This window comes from Sceloporus undulatus, chromosome 2 (genome assembly GCF_019175285.1).
Source record: "Sceloporus undulatus isolate JIND9_A2432 ecotype Alabama chromosome 2, SceUnd_v1.1, whole genome shotgun sequence".
Lineage (NCBI taxonomy): Eukaryota > Metazoa > Chordata > Lepidosauria > Squamata > Phrynosomatidae > Sceloporus > Sceloporus undulatus.
Window position 1 is genome coordinate 160,086,870 of NC_056523.1, and position 21,250 is coordinate 160,108,119.

A 21,250-nucleotide genomic window follows, 5' to 3' on the forward strand; every position below is an offset into this window, starting at 1 on the left:
GTTGGACTGAAGCTTTCAAAATCCAGCATGGTTCTTCAAGGACAGCAGGTAGCCAAGTGTTCCTACACCAGTAGAAAGTAGCAAAACAACTAGGAGCTGCAGGGTTACAACACACTATGTCCTATGAGGAGTGACTTAGGGAGCTGGGTATGTTTAGCCTGGAGAAGAAATGGTTAAGAGGTGATATGATAGCCCTGTTTAAATACTTGAAGGGATGTCATATTGAGGAGGGAACAAGCTTGTTTTCTGCTCCTCGGAGAATAGGACACAGAAGAATGGATGCAAGCTACAGGAAAAGAGATTCCACCTAAACATTATGAGGAGTTTCCTGACTGTAAGAGCTCTTACTGTCAAGAAGTTCCTCGTAATGTTTAGATAGAATCGACAGCAGAATACACTCCCTCAGAGAGTGGTGGAGTCTCCTTCTTTGGAAGTCTTTACGCAGAGGCTGGTTGGCCATCTCTCACTGGGGATGCTTTGATTGAGAGTTCCTGCATGGCAGGGGTTGGACTAGATGACCCTTGTGGTCTCTTCCACCTCTATGATTCTATGATTCTAATACCAACTTGAGTGGAAAAAGAGAGAGGTTACATGCCCTTCCTTCCCAACAACACCAACCTGATCCAATTAGACGTACAGGTAAGAGCCTTAGCTCAGTAGAAGGGCACAATGATATCTAAGAATAGGAAATAACCCACCCTGACACACAGGAGAGCCTCTATGAGTCAATACACATAGATACCACTGAGCTAGATGGATCAAGGGTCTGACTCAGATTCAGACTCCTTTACAGCTACTTTTAAATTGTTGTTGTACTGGTTGTTAATAGTGGAAAATTTAATCATAGGGCTGCATCACATCTATTTTGCTCCTGACAGCAGTAGCATGCATGGAGCCATAGATTCTAAAGACAGCACTGGGATAGAAGAGACAGATAATCCAAGGCATATCAATGTCCCTATGCTTGGGCCTAATTTATACTTCATGCAAAAGCAGGATCATGAGGAACTAACAAAATATTTTTTTCGTGGGTTTTTCGGGCTATGTGGCCATGTTCTAGAAGAGTTTCTTCCTGACGTTTCGCCAGCATCTGTGGCTGGCATCTTCAGAGAATGCTTGCCTGGAAAGGGCTTGGGTATATATATTGTGTGACCTGGAAAGATAGGAGTGATTTGCATGTGTGTTGTTCTGTTGCTAATGGCAGGCCTCAGGGTAGGAGGGTCTGCAAAAGAGGATTAGTGTCTGCTTGATTAGTGCTCCTTGTCTGCTGGGAAACCCCTGACTCTGGGAGATTTTTCATTTGCATTTGTTGAGTCTTCATCTTGCTATTGTGAACATGGCCACATAGCCCGAAAACCCCACAAAAAAATATGGATGCCGGCCATGAAAGCCTTCGACTCCACAAACAAAAGATTCATGAATGTATTTTCTATAGCAAAGTTCTCAAGAAACAATAGATAAGAAAAACAAGGATCCAGAAAAAGAAGCAGGCATCACACAGGACAGGAGGATTAGTAAAGGCTCATCCAGTTTTGTATATTTGGATCACTAGAAATGGCTTTGTCTTGATCACCTTGAGAGTCTCAGATGAGCTCGAAATGCTCCCGAGGGGCTATGTCCACAATTATACAGGGCAAAGGAAAGGAAGGACTGTAGTTTCCAGAGTTTTGGAAAAGTTTTACTGGAAAAGTTACTTTTTGAATGATGACTTCCAGGAATCTCCCAATCAGCCTGACCATGTTGGTGGGGGGTGGGCAGGTCCTGGAAGCAGTACCTCTTTTAAAAGTAATTTTCCCAAGGCTTTCACTGTGCTATAATATTTGTTACAGTGGCATTGGCCTAGAATAAATACAGTACTTAAACTACCTGTGAATTATCATGTAGATGCCATCTTCTGCACAGAAATATTAGTCATTTATTTCTTTTGTCTGGGATTTGAAATGTGATTTATAGGGACACATTGACTTTCATCTGTCTTGGTTAGTTGTACTTATGGGCACATTTAATCTATTTTTACTAGGGATATAAACTAAATGAAACTGAGTTTTAAAATCTTAGGGGCTAAACAGACCAGTGATAAATGCTGGCATGGGAGCGGAGTGGCGGTATGGAAGCCGCATGTCGGATGCCCCAACTTCTCCCTGATGCCGGTGCCATGCTGCCCACCTGACCAGGCAGCAGGCAGCATCAAGCCATTTCTTTGGCACAGCGTTTAAACGTGCTGCACCAAAGAATTGGTTTGCCATTCTTTTTAGTACTGGCAAAGTGGCAGATAGGGGCCGCGGTGTGTGGTTGCTGCAGCCCGAATCTGGCGAGGAAAGGGGCAGCGGGACACCACTCCAAAGGGGCGGTCTGTTTTGCCCCTTATTTCCACATAGTGCTGGGGCTGTGACAGGGGACAAGTGACACAGCCTGGATGATTCCGCACTCCCAATTTAAATAATAGTAAATGACAATAAAATGTGTTAATAAACTGTTATGCATACAGTGCCATGTGTATAATTACCCTCTTCCTACCACTTAACCAAATGATACCTGCCATAAAAATTATACTGTACAATAAAACCATAATAAAACTATCAGATCACGTTTAAAATTATGCATATGAAGTTTGTTTGTTTATTTATCGTGTGTCCATATAGGTTGTATTATGAGCTAGGCCAATTTTCCATTTCCAGCTGGACTATTGATTTTAGTGGCCTTTCAATAATTGAGGAGGGGGGGAGGCAGTTATCTGTGAAGATGCTGTGGTAATGTTAAGTAAGAAGAAGCATTCCTGTTAGTAGATGTGGGGTACATTTCACCTCCTGGGAGGCTTCATGGTTAAGGCTAGAGTGGAACATATGTGCCCATGTGTGCAGGTAGGGGAGGACAAGAAGGAGAGAGGATATGGATTTCAGTGTCATTGCTTAAATGTCCCATTAGTAATTCTGCATGCAGTCAGTGGCTTGAGGAGTTGTGCTATAAATATTCAACATTACATCCATTAATTCCTAGCATCCCCTTTCAATACTACAACTTCTTTGGCAGAGAAGGCTAAGTAGGAAATAAAAGTCATCTTGTGTGTGTATCTGCTTTCACTTGTCAACTTATGGAAACACCATGAATTTCATACAGTTTTCTTAAGGAAGGGATATTTTCTTTGGTGGCTACAACAAGCTTTGAAACTACAGCAACAAAAAGGATAATTGTATGGAATGTAGCCTACACATATTCCACCTAAGGTCAAGGAGGAAGCCATGGTCAGCCATGTATAGCAGAACTAATTGTGTAAAATAGACAATGTCATGAAATAAGGGATTAGTCAAATGTGAAGATGTGAGTGGCCAGCCTGCAGTGCAGGTACCACAGATAATCTATAGCATTTTGGAATATGAGCAAATAGGGTCAAACTGTCTAGTTATATGTTAGAGTAGGGATGTGCAACTTGGTCTCTAACTACAGTTCTCAGAATCGCTGCCTAATTCCTACCACAGTTTATAATCATGCCTACACACCTGCCTACCTCTCCAATGACATGTTACTACTTGCCTTACACTTCAGCTGACAAGAGGCAGCCAAACACATGTGGAAGTGGGCTGTATATGAAGAACAACGGGATATTAATATAGTTTCACCTACTTAATAAGCTGGACTGTGTCACACATGTGAAAGAAAAGAAATGAGAAAGAAAGATGGGAAAGACAGTTCTAGATGTTGATAATGTTCTACAAGTGCCGTTTGTTCAAAGGGATAGTACTCATACTCCTGTCTTTGAGTCTGCTTCCCAAACTTAATCAGTGGCTTTGGACACTTACATGTGAATGGTTTTCTTGGCAACAGTTCATAAAATCATAGAATTGGAAGAGACCCCCAAGGGCCACCCAGTCCAACCCCATTCTGCCATGCAGGAACTCCCAATCAAAGAATCCCCAACAGATGGCTATCAAGTCTCTGTTTAAAGACCTCCAAGGAAGGAGACTCCACTACACTCCGAGGGAGCAATGTGTTCCACTGTCGAACAGCCCTTACTGTCAGGAAGTTCCTCCTAATGTTGAGGTGGAATCTCTTTTCCTGCAGCTTGCATCCATTGCTCCACGTTCTAGTCTCTGTAGCAGCAGAAAACAAAGCTTGCTCCATCCTCATTATGGCATCCCTTCAATGGCAGCTAATAACAACAACAAAACAACTAGGCAGTTGAACCAATCTATTGTTGGCCAGTGATGGGGAGGGAAATTCCCATTCTACTTCAAGAATAATCAGACAGACTTGCAAGCAGAACACAGGAAACAGACACAGTGATGACAGCTTAGCAACAAAAATTACTTATTTGAGCTAGTTCCATTTATTTCTATTTCCTATCACCACGAGGGACACCATCTAAAATTATCTCCAGCTTTATTAGTATAAAAAAAATCCAGGATTTGTATACATTTATTTTCCACTGACCAAAGAAACTGTGTATTATATTCAAGGATGACAACAATGCTGAGTGACAGCTGGATTCAATTTATTTTTATTTTTTATGGAAGGGGATCTCCTATTTTCTACTTTTTTGTTTCAGTACAATCTGAAACCATCATTAGGCAGTCTAACTTAAATGTTTGCTGCCCCTCCTTTTCCATTTCATCCTGAGACTGACCTTGCAGACTTTGTGACTTCATCATCAAGTCAGCCTTTTACGTCTCTTTCTCCCCACTTTGTATATTTACTTTTTGTAACTTGTTGATTGACAAAGAAATCTGGAGCTCTCAAAACAAGTGTGACCTTGGAGTTTGCCTTATAAAGATATTACCCGTCTATGGATTTTGGGATTCTTCATTCCACTGCAGGATTCCACTGCTAAGGCATTCCATACATGTGGCTGCTCAAACTGTGTTTAAAAACCTCTAACAGTGTGAGGAACTGGCATGGGATAGTGGTTTGAGCACTAGAATATAACTCTGGAGACTAGGGTTCAAATCCCCACTCAACCATGGAAACCCATTGAGTGACCTTGGGCAAGTCATACTCTCTCAGTCTCAGTCAAAGGCAAACTCTCTCTGAACTAATCTTGCCAAGAAAACTCTGCAATAGGTTCACCCTAGGGCTGCCACAAATCAGAAATGACTTGAAGGCACACAACAACAAAGAGAGCACTATCCTTTGAGGTAGTCTACTCCACTATTGAACAGCAATCACCATCAGGAATTTCCTCCTAATATTGGAAGGGAAGCAGGGAAGAGACTTTGATGGGTAAGGATTTTGCGACAAATAGGAGGCTGTTAATTGGTCACTGGCACAGTCAGTATGTCTGACTGTGACGCACTGATGTGTGGGGAATGGGATGCACATTGGACTGGTTCTCTGGCTTCTATAAGAACTGTGGTGGAAGAAATAAAGAGTTCATAATCTCTCTAAAAACTAACAGCTTCTTCCTTAGAAAGGAATGAAGGATGATCTGTGGGCCAGTCTTGGCCTCCAAAGTAATTTCCTCTGGCTTCTGGCAGTTCAAATAGTAGTCAAGATATGGTTAGTACCAAAGTTCACCCACAGTTTTAGCCATGAGGGGAAAAAATGTTTCCAAGTTGTGTGTAAGAGAAGAGAGCCCACACTTTAATATCCTTTTAGATTTTGTACATAACACTTTTTTCTTGCCTAAACACACATGTTCTACAGTGGAAGTCCCTGCTGCTTAGAAGTACAGCTACTGTATTTTCTGGCATATAAGACTACTTTTTAACCCAGGAAAATCTTCTCAAAAGTCAGGGGTAGTCTTATACACTGGGTGTTGTCTTATAGGGCAGGTGCTGAAACCTCCAAGCTGGACTGGAGAATCTGCGGTCGCTGCATATGGTGGGGGAGCTCAAAAACGACGGCAGCTGCATCCCCACCATATGTGGCGACCGCTGTACAAGTACGGTAGAAGAAAATCCACTCACTAGGATTTGTGGAAAGAAGTGACTTAATGCGGTCCTGATGACAAGGTGAGGGGGTGCCTCACCGGGAAGGTGTTAGTGAAGGGTAGAGCAAGCTGCAGGCGTCCAGGACGCCTGGGGTATGGAAAAAAGAGCTGTGTTTGTGCTACCACTCTGATAGTCTTGGAGACAGGCAGGGCTGGGCAGGCAGGGAGAGCTGACCAATCCAAGCAGGCTTTGTATAAAACAAGTTTTCCTGCTAAGTACCTGAATGTCATAAGCATTGAAATTAAAATTACCATATCAAATTCAAATCTAATTTTTTTAAATTTCTATTTGGTGTGCATTGGGGTAGTCTTATGCAGCGAGTATATACCAAACTCTATATTTTAAATAGAAAAGTTGGGGGTCGTCTTATACACCCAGTCGTCTTATACGCCGGAAAATACGGTAATTTGCAGGACTTCAAACCGTTAGGTTGGCAGAAGCTGAGACTAGTGGCAAGAGCTTACCCCATTGTGTGGCACTTGGGCTTTGAATTATCAACCTTACGACCATCAGAATTGGCATCTGAACCACTAAGCCACTGCATCCCAGGTAATATGGCATATTACCTGGGAACTATGCTGCATTGAGCTGTAGTTAAATAAACAGAATAAAAAAATGTAAATCATTTTTAAGCACTTTAGTATGCAGTGTTATTACCTGGCCTACTAAAGGAATCATCACAATACTGTACAGACTTTAGGTGGAAACCTCTTTTACAGCCAATATTTGTTGGATTAGCAAGCTGAAACCTTAAACAGTCATCCTGGTTATCCATCCCTTGTCCTGAACAATCCCTGTTTGCAGAGGTTGCCTGTGGTTCAGTCCTGAGCTAAATGTTTCTCTCCAATGCTATACAATCAGCCACTAACGTATGAAAACTTCAAAATGATAGGGCTGAAAGGATCAGCATCCACTAGGAGTACAGTTTCAAAGTGCTAGGTTTTTTTAACGTACAACTGGGAGTTGTACGTTCAAAAAACAACACTTTGAAACTATTACAATCCCATGAGAATTGCTATAATTAATGGCACTAAGGCAGGTTCCTCTGTACACACCCAGTTTCTTCTAGAGCAGGGGTTCCCAACCTTTTTGACTCACACAGCCCTAAGGGTTCCATGGAGCAAAGGTTGGGAACCGCTGTTTTAGAGCCATCTGAAGATGTTGGTGTGTGACCTCTTCTCGAAGCTATGACCTTCACAGCCATGAAGTCTGGGGACAACTTATGAAGTTGAAACTAAATAAAGTAACTTTTCTGGGCTCTGACCAGAAACAAGAGAAACAGAAGCCCTGTTCACAGAAATGGAAAGTGAAAAGGCAGGTGGCCAGAGGATCGGACAAACGGGCTCAGCGCAGGCTGCCTATTGAAAAGAAGGGACCTAAGAGCACAGGCAAAGTAGTTTAAGAGGTTTGTGATGTGTGTGATCCTCAGGTTAGGGTTAGAGGGCAGACACCTCCTAGAATCCTATAGCAGCCAAGGTATGACAGAAATCAAACACTTCAGAGAGTCACCAGAATTCCCACTATCCACACTGAGTGTTCCATCCAATTAAGGGAAGATGTCACTCCAGTGCTTGGGGACTACAAGCCTCCTGGTGATGGTAGTAGCCATGCTTTCTTAATACATTTCAACAGCTACCAGGATAAGAAGTTAGTATGACCTCAACCTGGGTTTTTTCTCTACCAGTTGTGTGCCACATGGCCAGCTTCTCCTCTGTTTACTCTGTGGTTCCTATATAAGGCAGAGCAAGAGGAAAATGTAGCTAGGCCAGCAAAGTTCCATAAGCTTGAGCACAAAGCAATGATTTTGCATTTAAACCTCGGGAAAGCTAAGATAGTAATAATTATCAAGTGGCTTTATATTTATTCACTGAGAAAAGAAGATAAAAATCCATCCCTGGTTTTGTTGCAGTCAGTGTGCCAGTGACGGATTCAGTCCCAGAAAAGGGAGTCCTCACATTTAACAGTGATTAGGCTTCTCGGTCAGAGAATGAGTCTGCATGTATCTTTGGAAATTGTTCAGAATTAGATCTTTCCTGTCTCTTCCAAGATACAGAAAGTGGTAGCAGGAGGAGGGAGAAGAAGACAGAAAATAGCACACATCCATGGAAGAAAAACATATTTCAAAACATACCAGATTATTTATTAGTGAAATTTGTAGGAATGTTTGAGCAGACTGTAGGGAAAGGGTAAATAGCCTATTAGCTAGCAACACAGTAATGCAAACTCTGGCACAGTGGCTGCAGGTCAAAGACACCCTCTCTGCAGAAACATTATAAATATTTAGGGTTGGGCAATGTAACTATCCACCTTCCCACCCTGCAAATAAAGTACTAAAATCATCACACGAATGGAATTTCAAGAAACAATCAACACCCACTAGAGGTTAGAGGAAAGAAATTATTACCATCAGCAGCACCTTCCACAAAATCCTTGCCAAGGCCAAAGGCTTGGGAAGGGAAGGAAAGAACACCTTGTAAATAACTCAGAAGCAGCAGAAGCAGCAACAGAGGCTGTGGATGCCAACAAAATCTCACAGAATATCCATTTCACATATTTCAGTCCCAAAGAGGAAGACACAAATGGTTTATGTTTTAATTGCAGAGGCCAGGGATTTAGACATTGACTACTGAATTTCCTCCCTCTCCCTCCCTCTCTTCCCCATACACAGAAAGAAGCAGTGGGGAAGTCAAAGCTTAAAACTGATACACTGAATTCAAAAGACTTCCCGGCAAGATTTGTGACCCTTGTCATTTTAAGTCTGAAAGCAGGAGGGAGACTTTGCTGTCTCACCAGTCTTATGTGAGAGAATCATTCACTAACACAACTCATGCTACTTACACACCACCTTTCAGACCTTGCTATATAGAGAGAAACAGAAATACACCCTGTCATGCAAGGCATGGAACTCACCAGCTGACAGGCTGAGGTCTGAGCTGCTGGTGCAATGCCACTGAGAAGCCAAAGAAGCTGCCATTGTCTCCATACTTGAGGATGGTTTCAGTAATGTCTAGATTAAAGGCTGAAGTCCCCAGGAGGTGGAGGGTGAGGCAAAAGAGAGAGAAGTTGAGTGTCCCAAACATGCTGCTGGGCAGCTTGTAGCAGGCACAATACTTGGAGCTGCCACTGTAACTATTCTCAGACCTCCCTCTCTGGGAGGCGTTGGAGGAGACAGTTGCCTGGCTCTGTCACACGCCCTCTCACTCCCTTTCCTGACTGACTGTGGCTGCCCAGCCAGCTTGAGATTGTACAAATCCTCAGGCAACCTTGCCTCATATGTCTCCCTCCTCATTCTGTCTCTTTCTCATTCTCTCTCCCTCCATTCTGTAGTGCAGGTAGGAGGAGCACAGCTTTCAAACAGCAAACACGCCCCCTTCCTATAAATGTACCACTGGACAGCATAAAGAGAAAAACCAGAGGAGGGAAAAAGCAGGTGCATAAAAACCCAAAGGCCACAGATCCAGCGACTGTAAATAAAACTTTGGTTAAAAAGGAAGGAAGGAAGGAAGGAAGGAAGGAAGGAAGGAAGGAAGGAACCAAGGAACCTTTCTGAACTAATAAGCCACCACGCAACTGATCTTCAGTACCACAGCATGGTGTATGTTGGCCTTGCTCAAAAGGGTTTTGATAAAAGATACAAAAACTTTCAAATGCTGTTAGATGTAAAATCAATGGACAAACTAGATCCTACTTTCAAACTGCCTTGTACTTTTGGGGGGGGGGGAATACTGTCACTTGTCTCAAGTACAGTACTGAAAAAACTCAAAGGTGCAAGGAAGGAATTTAATTGCAATTCTGTACATATTTACCTAGGAACAAAGCTGGGGAAAGTTAATTGTTTGGACAGCTTCTGGATCTCTCCTAACCCCTGTTCTGGCAGTTGTTGTTTGTAGAAAAGGTAATTTTTCCCAGGTCTGGCAGGCCAGCCTTTAGTGTGTCAGTGGAGCATGCCAGATATTGAGTACAACCAAATATTTTTTAAATGTTATTTATGTTAAACTATCAAATACAGAACAAGCAAATAACAAATACCCATAAAAAGTCATGAAAAAACAAAGAGAAAATCAACACATTTCTGTCAGTTTCTCAGTTTGCTTAATCACTCATATTTTACAGAGATATAAACAAATCCAGGCAGCTTCAGGCTGACTGGATGTACAAAACGAAGGTGCATTTTGGGAGCTTCCAAAGGAACAGAAGTCCTTTGTTGAATGCTAGTTTAACCCTTCCACCTGCAATCAAAGAATTGCAGGGAACTAACTCCAATTTGAAAAGTGATAAATGTATAAACTTGAACCATATGCTCTCAAATGAATCTGCTTCCTTCTAACCCCTTCGTGACTCACTGTACAATGTTTGTCAGTATCAGGACAAGTGCAGTTCCCCATACATGGTCATCTGTGTTTTCCAGCATAGTGCTGTTTGACATCTAACTGGCTTTTGGGGAAAAAAGTGACTAAGGTCCAAAATACACTGCAAAAATAATCCAATTTGACACCACATTAACTGCTCTGGCTCAATGCTAGGAAATTCTGGAAAGTGTAGTTTTGTGAGACATTGAGCCTTCTCTGTCAGGGAGCTCTGGTGCCACAATAAACTACAATTCCCAGGCTTCCCTATTACTGAGCCAGGGCAAATAAAGTGGTCTCAAAGCAGATTATTCCTGCAGTGTGTTTTGGTCCTGAGTCTCTAAATAAGAAATTGCTAATTTTATTGTGAAACATGTTTGACAATGCTAACTGTGAGTCAAAGGTGATCTGCTGACCAGTAATATCCCAGTAAAGACCATCTCATATGAGTACATCTACCGCATATGCAAATACCTTAATAAAATTCACCTGTAGCTATAGGGGCAACTGGAGGCGCCTCTGTCAAAGGAGCAGTGAATCCATTCTGAGCTCTAATCCCAACTTAAAAGATGCTATCTGTGGTGCTGAACTCTATCCCCAAGTATGGGCTAAACCAAGAGCAGCATTCCCCACTCCACTGGAATTGTAGCTTCAAAACTCTCCATTGCCTGGATCCTTATGCACCTTGAAATCCTAAGCAAGAAAATGAAATATTTTTGTGAACCTGAAGATATCTCTTCAAATATAAGAATAACACCACACCTTGTACATTTGGAGGTTATGTAATTCATTATACTGAGAGGCCCTGGGGCTTCACTATTGAAAACCCTACTTCAAACCAAGACACCCCAGGGATGTCTATAGATATATATTTTTTAAAAGAAGAAGAATAGTGTTGCTTCAGCTCCCACCATGAGCCACATACAGGACAAAAAGCAGCCATCACATTTTCCAGTACATGGGGGCTATTTTTAAACAGCTGTGAAAGCTTGAAGCGACATTGGAGTGTTGGCAGAGGCCCCACATCCCTGGGAATCCATATCATTTACAAATGCAGCAGCAGCAGCAAAGGAACAGCACAAGCATCACAGGAAGAACTTGGAAGTCCTCAGTCCTTTGGGATTCCTGTTCTGATTTTAGCAGGGCTGCCATTTGCACGGCTTGTTTTTTTCAACTTTAGTAGTTAGAAAGTGGAGAGAGCTCTTGCTTTTTTGAGGGGAGACAATTCTTTCTATATCAGTTCCAGTGTCTTGCTTCTTCTAAAATTCTGGTTATCTCATAGTTTCTGCTACAGCTTATCTATTATCTATAAGCTATAAGTTTGCCATATTCATTGCTGGAAACTGCCTCATTCTAAACAGAATCTAAGAACTGGCCCAATTCTTTCTGAAGACCCCAGAAAAGGTATTCCTGCAAGCCCCAGCCTTACACATGCGCAGAGAGAGAGAGACAGAGAATAAGACCCCTGAATAGATGTACCATGCTATATTGGGCAGAAACAAAGATTCCAACCTGCCTGCCCTTCCCACTCAGTAATAATTTTTAAATGCCCCTCGGGAAAAAGAGGGGGTCAGGATCAAGGGTCAGCTTGAATAATTGTAAACAGAATGTAGAATCAGGAAACACAGGCGCACAACAGCATCCTGGGATCTGTAATGGAACAACTAGGCTAAAGCTGGATTTGATGGCATTGCCTACCACTTGAGCTTTTGGCTGCTACAAGGTCGCCTCTGCGGTCATCCAGCTGAGCCACTCTAATGCCACTCCAAACAAACAGGTAAATTAGCAAGTAAGATATTACAGCAGTTTACTTAAGACTGTCTACTGAGGAATAAGACAGTCCGGTGTAGAAAGAGGGTGCAGTGCAGAACTTCTCTAAAACAAATGGTTCCTGATGTTTTTGTAATACAGGCTCCTACGTTCTCTGATTTACTTTATGTTCAAGCTTCTTATTTTACACTTCTTTTCTTTAGAAGAAAATTGGAGTTTGCTGGGTACAGCCAGACCTTATGCATGTCCAAGCAACAGTAAGTCCCACTAAATTCACTTAGGCTTAGTTTCAAATAAATGTGCATAGGCTTAGGATGTTTCACAAGCAATGCAAAGCCTGCTTCTCTTCTAGTAATTGTGAGTCACCACAATGATACAACTGTTTTACAATATATATCGCATATTAACATCTGCTGGGAGAGACAATCCCTTCATACTTATTGATCATAAAACTCTACAACAGTGGTTCCCAACCTTCCTAATGCCACGACCCTTTAATACAGTTCCCCATGTTGTGGTGACCCAAACCCATGAAATTATTTTCGTTGCTACTTCATAACAATAATTAAATAGGTGTTTTCCAATGGTCTTAGGCGACCCCCATGAAAGGGTCATTCGACCCCCAAAGGGGTCCTGACCCACAGGTTGGGAACCACTGCTCTACAAGGATAAGCTCTCCCTTATCTGGAGCAATTTGGCTGACTGATGGGGTTCATTGTACATCACCCATCATGGGTTCTGAGCCTATTTTGGGGATAGCAGTCACCATATTGAGTAGCTGCTTTAAAGGCTGGCCTAAGACCCAAACAACATGCACCATCCTGACATGGAAGCCATTAGGCACCACCAGTCTGGTCACCAATCCCTCTCATCATTGCCATAGAACTGCATCATTTGCAATGAGTGGAACTACCAATCCTTTTTTTCCCTGGCATAGTTCCTCTGTCTTGAAGAGCAGCATGCCAAGGCAGATATCCAGCAAGTGAAACATTTTCCATCACTGCCTCTGAATGCCAGGAGAAACACTACTTTCCAAATATCTGCTTCATTATCCTATATATTGCATTTATACACTGTATGCCACACACATGGATGCAAAACTTTCCCACAGACAGAGACAGGTCAAAACAAATCACACAAAAAAAAGTTTTAATACTAGCAGCAGTGTATACATCCTAACCTCTAGGATTGGTTTTTCCTTTCCCAAGAATAGAATCATAGAATCATAGAGCTGAAAAAGACCACAAGGGCCATCCAATCCATCCCCCTGCCATGCAGGAATACAAGATCAAAGCATCCTGACAGAAGGCCATCAAGATTGTGTTTTAAAACCTCCAAAGTTTTAAACAGAGGCTGGCTGGCCATCTGTCGGGTATGCTTTGATTGAGAGTTCCTGCATGGCAGGGGGTTGGACTGGATGGCCCTTGTGATCTCTTCCAATTCTATGATTCTATGAGTCTATGAAAGAAGGAGACTCCACCATATTCTGAGGCAGCTTGTTTCACTCTGGAACAGCTCCTACTGTCAGGAAGATGATATTATTTTGTTCCCTCAGTATCAATTCCTTTCTTCCTCAATCGATGCTTTCTTCTGGACTGACTTGCTTCTTTGAAAGTTTTATGATGATGATTACTGAAGAACAAGTGGGACCTGTAAGAAAATGCTGCAGTGTTCCTTGCCTTCTAACAGGAGTGCCCCCATTCAAGCTTCCAGATAGTCATCTCTTCCCCAGAGAAACTGCTTCCCATCTCCCATACCCACATTTGCTATCTTTCTTTTCCAAATGACAAGCAGCATCATTCAGCATACTACTGAGCAACTGTTAGAAATGTTTGCCTGTTTCCCTCTTAGATTTATTTTAAAAATATTTTTGGAGTCCTGAAAACCTGGAGGGGGGGGGATTGTCTGCTAGGCAAGTAGTTTCTTTCATCTCATTTCTCAGTGGCTCTGTTCTAGCTCCATTTCTGTCAGCACTCATCACCTGAATCCATTATTGTGTAAGGTGCAATTGCCTGCTCTCACACTTCCCTGCTCCCTTGTAGGATGCATCTATCCTTCTCTCCCTCCTCCCTTTCTCCCCCCTGCCACACAGCTCAATAATCCAAAGTAAATATCAGGACAGTGTACACTGGCCCTCTAGATGTTTTGAACTTGAACTCTCAGAATTCTAAAATAGACTACTTGATGATAAGGGATTATGGAAGGTGTAGTCCCAACCACCTGGAGGAGTGAAGATTTCCCAGCCCTGACAAACAAGCATTTCAATTTGTGTGCAAGTCTACACAATTCTCCTTCAACTGTGAAGAACACTTTTACTTTTATAAAATTATTATTTTATTTACACAGTCAAGATTTACGAAAGATAGACAAGTGGTCTTGGCAACAGAACTCTAAACCACACAAAGAGAAAAGAAGAGAAGCCACAAACTATAGAAGAAATCATTCATTTTCAGATTCTTTTTACAACATATATGAGATCAAGGGATACCAGTAAGTCACGCTCCTAGCACCATTGAATTGATTTTGAACTGGAAATGGGAGAGAATTGAGGACCTTTCTGAATGCCTTTTCAAACATAACCTTCACTTTCCTTTTCAGAAAGTTATTTCTTACAGCCTGTCGTAACCATTACATCTCTTTCCAGCCTCTACTCTCATCCGCCCATCTTATAATCTTACTACTAAAAGAAATAGAGTGCCCCAGCAGAATTGCCATGTTTGGTATTAGAGGAAAGTACACTGCAGTTGGTGAGTAAGGGGATTGCCCTCTAGCTGGCTCTGAACACCCTTTCAGAAAGAACAAAAGTTGTTATATAAATGACAGTTATACTTATTACCTCCAGATGAGAGAAAGTATATACAAGTTGGAAGAGATACAAGTTTTACCAATTCTGTTCTGTTGTAAATTGTAGCATGGGAAATTTTTCCTTAGAAAATAAATCACAACTTCCAAATTAGGCTTAGAAAAGCTCATTTCCCTCTTCTTATCACAGTCTGAGGGCAGCTTTCTCTAAAAAGCCAAGAAGCAGCACCAACATAGCAGTAGAAAAAGACACGTGAAAATAATTCCTTGTTTAGAAGATTAAATCTTCTCCTAAGACCTTTCTTATTTTGGAGTTCTTGAAGTTGATAAAAAAAATCTAGAAAACCTAGCCTACATTCATTGAGAGGCAGTCAAAGTATCTGATCAACATTCCACAAATTGGGATGAGAGAGTTTGATAGCCAGGACAGGGATCAGCGATAAAGTCTTCTTTTTGTTAATTCAGAGCAGCCTGGGAAGTGGTAGGTGAGACAGTCACTTCTGCCATCTTCCACTTTGCATGTCCAAGTAAATATGGGGTGGGGCAAAGAAAACAGATAAATTGTCCAAAGAACAACAATTTGAATGCTAACTCATTAAGGGTCAAATTATTTAAGAATTTTCTTTAGGTATTCCAGGCTCCTCCAGGCTCCAAAATGGATAAAGCAAAAGAGAAAGTAGTGGACAAGTGGGAATCCAAACGGTAAAGTAATTCCTCCTCCTTCTTTATCAGATTGACTCTCAATACACTCATGGTAGGACCCCTTCCTGCAGACTGAGTACCAAAGATATTTGCAACTCTTGCTTGACTGGGCCTCTTTTCACTAGCACAAAAAATCTGCTTGCAACATCCTGTGGCCTCAGAGGGAGCTGGTGGATGGACTATCCTTTGATATGCCCAGAACTGGTACAGGTGTACATTTGGCCTGTACTAAACATGGGTAGCCCTAAAGATCAGAATTGGTTTCAGTAGGAGTTTTGATCCCCTTCACTAACCAAAGTACTGTATCTGGATTTACCTCCTTTCCTCTTTCCTAGTCTGTCTCTTTTTGCTTTTCATTATATCTGTTAAGACTATAATAAACCATTCTGGCAGGGATGAATTAGTTCTCCAGAGCACTGAATAGACTCTAAAGTGCTAATTATCAACCCACAGAACTCATTGTTCCCAAGAGACTGAAACTATCAGCCCCCCCCCAATTAATTGAGAAAGGGACTGGTGCCTGTTGTGAGCTAAAACAGAAAATGATCATCGTCAACTGCTCATCATGGACTGAAACATCAAGGCTGCAATGTTTCACAGGAAAGAAAATCAATCCACTGGCCTTCTAGCCTATGAAAGATAATGGGGATGGGGGTATGGATTGATGTTCATTCCCTCAACACTTACCAGCTTGGAGGTTTCAGTACATACTTTTTCTTAAGCATCCAAAATTGAACACTGACAAAGACATGCCATATACATAATTAAGACTGCAATCTTATATTCTATTACTGTGGATTAAGTCACACTGGACTCAATGGAGTTTACTTTAGAGTAAATATTAATAGGATTATCATGTAAGACTGGTGTTCTACACACACTCACTTTGAAGTAGGTTCCATTGAGCTGCAAGACTTAAGCAGAACAGCTGATGACAGAGATGACCTGGAAGTCTCTCATTCATAGGATCACCATACGTCAAAATCGACTTGATAGCATAAGGACAATTATTAATATTATCGAATTTTATGAAAAGAACCCAGGAAAAGAATTGGCTTTATTGTTTTTAGATGCAGAAAAAGCATTCGATAATTTGAATTGGCAGTATATGTTAAATTTATTTCAAAAACTGAATTTGGGAGATAATATAACAAATTGGGTAAAACAATTATATAAGGAGCAATTGGCAAAAATTATCGTAAATGGATCCAAAACAGAAACGGTTAGGATTGAGAGAGGCACTAGACAGGGCTGCCCACTTTCCCCTCTATTATTCATAATGAGTGTGGAGATACTATGTAATGATATAAGAAACAATACAGAAATTAGAGGAACTAGAATAAAAGGCCAAGAATATAAAATCAAAGCATATGCTGATGATCTGGTTATAATTGTGGAAAACCCTTTAATAAATGTGGAAAGAGCCCTCCAATTGGTTGATGATTTTGGGGTTTGTGCTGGATTGAAAAATAACAAATCTAAATCAGCAATGATTACATTTAATTTGGAAAAAAAGAAGCAAGAAAGTTTACAAACAAAAACGGGAATTCAAATTCAGAAAAAAGTCAAATATCTAGGTATATATATAACAAATAAAAACAGTGATCTTTTTGAAAACAATTATAAGAAAAATTGGCAAGAAATAAAGAAAAAATTGGAAGTTTGGTCAAAACTACAAATTTCATGGTTGGGCAGAATTGCACTATTTAAAATGAGTATGCTCCCAAAAATGATCTTTCTATTCCAAAATCTACCAATAATCAAAAACGATCTAATATTTGGACAATGGAAAAAAGATATATTGAAATTTATATGGCTAAATAAAAAAGCAAGAATAAAGTGGTCTTCATTAATAGACAGTAAGGAGAGGGGGGGACTGGCTTTGCCAGATCTTAAATTATACTACCACGCATGCTGCATAGATTGAGTATGGGATTGGATACATTTGGAAAACTACAAACTGCTAAATTTAGAAGGATTCAACTTAATCTATGGCTGGCATGCGTACATGTGGTATGGGAAAATCTCTAAGAACAAAATTTTCAACGACCATATAATTAGAAATTCACTATTCAGGGTTTGGAACAAATACAAGGAGAAAATATATAGATCCATCCCAGAATGGGTCTCACCCCATGAAGCCCTATTTAAAAACACTGGTATTGAGAAAGATAATTGGCTGAGATATAGAGAAATCTTAAAAATAGAAAAAGGGCAAAAGACAATGAAATCTAAGAAAGAACTAGAGGACAGTGGTATTAAATTGCAATGGTTCTCCTACTTCCAGTTGAGAGAAAGATTCAGGATGGATAGCAAAGAACAAGGAGTGAGTAGGGAAGAAACTGAATTAGATGTGATCATTTGAGGGGGTAAAAGGATAGGTCTAATCTCAAAATTATACAAACTATGCCTTAAATTAGAACTAGAAAATGAAAGGATTAAGCCGTGCATGATTAATTGGGCAAAAAACATTGGACATACAATAAATTTAGATAAATGGGGAAAAGCCTGGGGTAAAGGTATAAAGTTCACATCATGCATGGATATAAAAGAAAATTTGATAAAAATGATCCACAGGTGGTACTTGACCCCTTCCAGATTAAGCAAGATTTACAAAAACAACACAGGAATATGCTGGAGATGTAACGGAAATGTAGGCTCCCTTTACCATATGTGGTGGACATGCCCGAAGATGCAAATATTTTGGAAAGAAATTAGAGATACAATACACAAGATATATCAAGTGGATTTAAAGATGGACCCGGAGCTTTTCTTATTGAATATGGTGGACAGCAATGATATTAGACAAAAGTTAAAACCAATTTTGTATCTGATAACTATTGCCAGGATGTCAATTGCAAAACTATAGAGAAACTCAGAAGGACCCACGGTTGATATATGGCTCTGCAAATCTCTAGAAATAATAGAAGTGGATAGGATCACCCTGGCTCTAAAAAGATAAATATGAAAAGGCAAAAGAAATTTGGGATCCATTATTAAAATTCTGTAAAGACAGATGGAAGATAAAATAAACACTCTCAACTTTAATTTCACTTCTTCCTGTATGCAAAGATTAATTATAAATAAATAATACAATATAACAGTAGGCGGGAAATAGTGCTATAGAAGGCTTAAGGTCGGGCGCAGCCTCTAATGGTATTTTAGCAAAACAGTTATGTAAGAGGATCGTAGTTATAGGGAAAACTTGTTGATAAAAGAGAATTAGTTTTGGATGAGCTGTTAAGAAAGTATTTCCTGCAAATGTAAAGGGGATGGGTGGGATGGGTGGGGGGAAATGTCATTCTTTTTGGAATATAAGCATATATACCTGATTATGAATGTAAAACGTTGGGGGTGTACATATTGTAAACTTCAATAAAGATTATTTTTAAAAATCGACTTGATAGCAGTTAACCACTCAGAAGCTGTTATTAGAATACTATCCGAAACACAGTTACTTGAGAGTAAGTCTGATTCAAATCAGTGGTACTAACACAACAATCCTCTAGCCCAGAATTTTCCAACTTGGTGCCCTCCAGATGTGCTAGATGATAAATCCAGTGGCCACCATTCTAGATGGATTTGATGGGAGTTGTATTGGAGGAGAAAGTGCAGCAGTTGGAGTCCAGAGTAGCTATACTTCAGCGTATTAGGGAGCAGGAGGATTTCCTGGACAGAACAGAACTAACAATCCTGGACGAATACCATGCAGAGGAAGATGCTAGAGCCGAGGAGGTCACTTCACATACACAGGAGGAAGATAGCTGGAGGAATGCCACACAGAGAAGTAGGCCAAGAAGGGATTGTTCGGGGAGCTTGCAGCTAGAGAAACAATTCAAAGCTCTTTCCCTTATCAAGGAGGATGAAGAAGAGCAGCATGGACAGACTTCAGGGACAGAGCAGGGGAGCCTGAGAGTCCCACCCAAGGGAACAGCTGCTGCTAAATCTCGTAGGAGGCATGTGGTCGTAGTGGGGGACTCCTTGCTGAGGGGTACAGAAGCAGTGATTTGTAGGCCTGACAAGATGTCTCGAGAGGTGTGTTGTCTCCCAGGGGCAAAGATCCGTGATGTGACAGAGAGGCTGACAAGACTGGTCAAGCCTACTGACCAATACCCCTTCCTCTTGGTCCACGTGGGAACCAATGATACTGCAAGACACAGCCTGCAGAACATCAAAAGGCGCTTGGTAGGAAGCTGAAAGGAATGGATGTACAGGTTGTCATCTCGTCTCTTCTGCCAGTCGAAGGGCACGGTCCAGGAAGGGAGAGGAAAATAGCAGATGTGAACAACTGGCTTCGCAGATGGTGCCACCAAGAACAATTTGGATTCTTTGATCATGGGCTGCGGTTCCATGAGGAGGGACTTCTTGCAATGGACGGGTTGCATCTCACACCAGTTGGAAGAAATGTTTTTGCCAACAGTCTCAAAAACTTGATCAGGAGGGCTTTAAACTGAGTTCCGTGGGGAAGGGAGACAATATTAAGGAAGGCGAAAGGGCTGGAGAAAATAGTCAAACAGACATAGAGGAAACAAGAAAAAAAGTGCAAGGATCCAACAGTGGGAGGCAAATAAACTTGCACAAGCAAAAAGTAAATGGGACCCGTGGTCTGCGATGCCTCTACACTAATGCACAGAGCATGGGAAATAAGCAAGATGAACTTGAACTCCTAGTACAGCAAAGCAAATATGATATGATAGGCATCACTGAAACCTGGTGGGATGAGTCTCATGATTGGAATGTGGAAATAGAGGGGTATAACCTTATTAAGAGAAATAGGCCAAACAGGAAAGGAGGAGGAATAGCACTATATGTCAGAGATATTTACACCAGTGAAGAGATCCAGGACATCAATCATGGAAGCCAGGTGGAGAGCATCTGGATAAGAATCAAAGGGGAAGGAAACAAGAAGGATGTTATGGTGGGAGTCTACTACAGACCCCCAAGTCAGACGGAGGAATTGGATGATGCCTTTCTAGAACAGATGACCACACAGTCAGAAAAGAGAGATGTAGTAGTGATGGGCGACTTCAACTACCCTGATACTTGTTGGAAGTCAAACTCAGCCAGATCCTCAAGGTCTAGCAAATTCCTCACTTGCCTGGAAGACTATTTCATGGTCCAAAAGGTGGAAGAGGCAACAAGGGGGTCAGCTATTTTGGATCTGATCCTAACCAACAAGGATGACTTGGTTAATGGGGTGCAAGTGGTGGGATCCTTAGGTGGGAGCGACTGTTCTCCTGGAATTTGTTATACAATGGAGAGGAGAAGCCAGGCATAGTCAGACACGCATTCTAGACTTTAGGAGAGCGGATTTCAGTAAACTTAGAGAAGTATTGAGGGTGATCCCATGGTCAGAAATACTAAAAGAGAAGGGAGTTCAGACCAGATGGGAGTTTCTCAAAAAGAGAGATACTGAAGGCACAATTTCAAACAGTTCCAGTGAGAAAGAAAAACGGGAGGTGTCTCAAGAAACCAGGATGGATGACTAAGGAACTTTCAACCGAGCTAAGTTTGAAACGGAACATGTATAAGAAATGGAAAAAGGGGGAAATCACAAAAAAGGAATTCAAAGAAATAGCAGGCATGTGTAGGGGTAAAGTCAGAAAAGCTAAAGCGCAGAATGAACTCAGGCTTGCTAGAGAGGTTAAGAACAATAAAAAGGGCTTTTTTGGATATGTCCGCAGCAAAAGGAAGAAGAAGGAAACG

The 21,250-nt window shown here is 41.3% G+C and overlaps 2 protein-coding genes across 6 annotated transcripts in view; both read right to left on the reverse strand.

Annotated features, from left to right (window-relative positions):
* Positions 1-9,219, reverse strand: part of ITGA7 (integrin subunit alpha 7) — a 79,197-nt gene extending 69,978 nt beyond the window's left edge. For all 4 annotated transcript variants that reach the window (XR_006101841.1, XM_042448645.1, XM_042448644.1 and 1 more), the window contains exon 1: positions 8,835-9,219. Coding sequence is in view for 3 of the 4 variants with exons in the window: in XM_042448645.1 (XP_042304579.1) it covers positions 8,835-9,004 (170 nt within the window). In the remaining variant the exon portion in view is untranslated. The remainder of the gene's footprint in view (positions 1-8,834) is intronic.
* Positions 1-21,250, reverse strand: part of MCRS1 (microspherule protein 1) — a 554,896-nt gene that overhangs the window by 102,335 nt on the left and 431,311 nt on the right. The window lies entirely within an intron of this gene.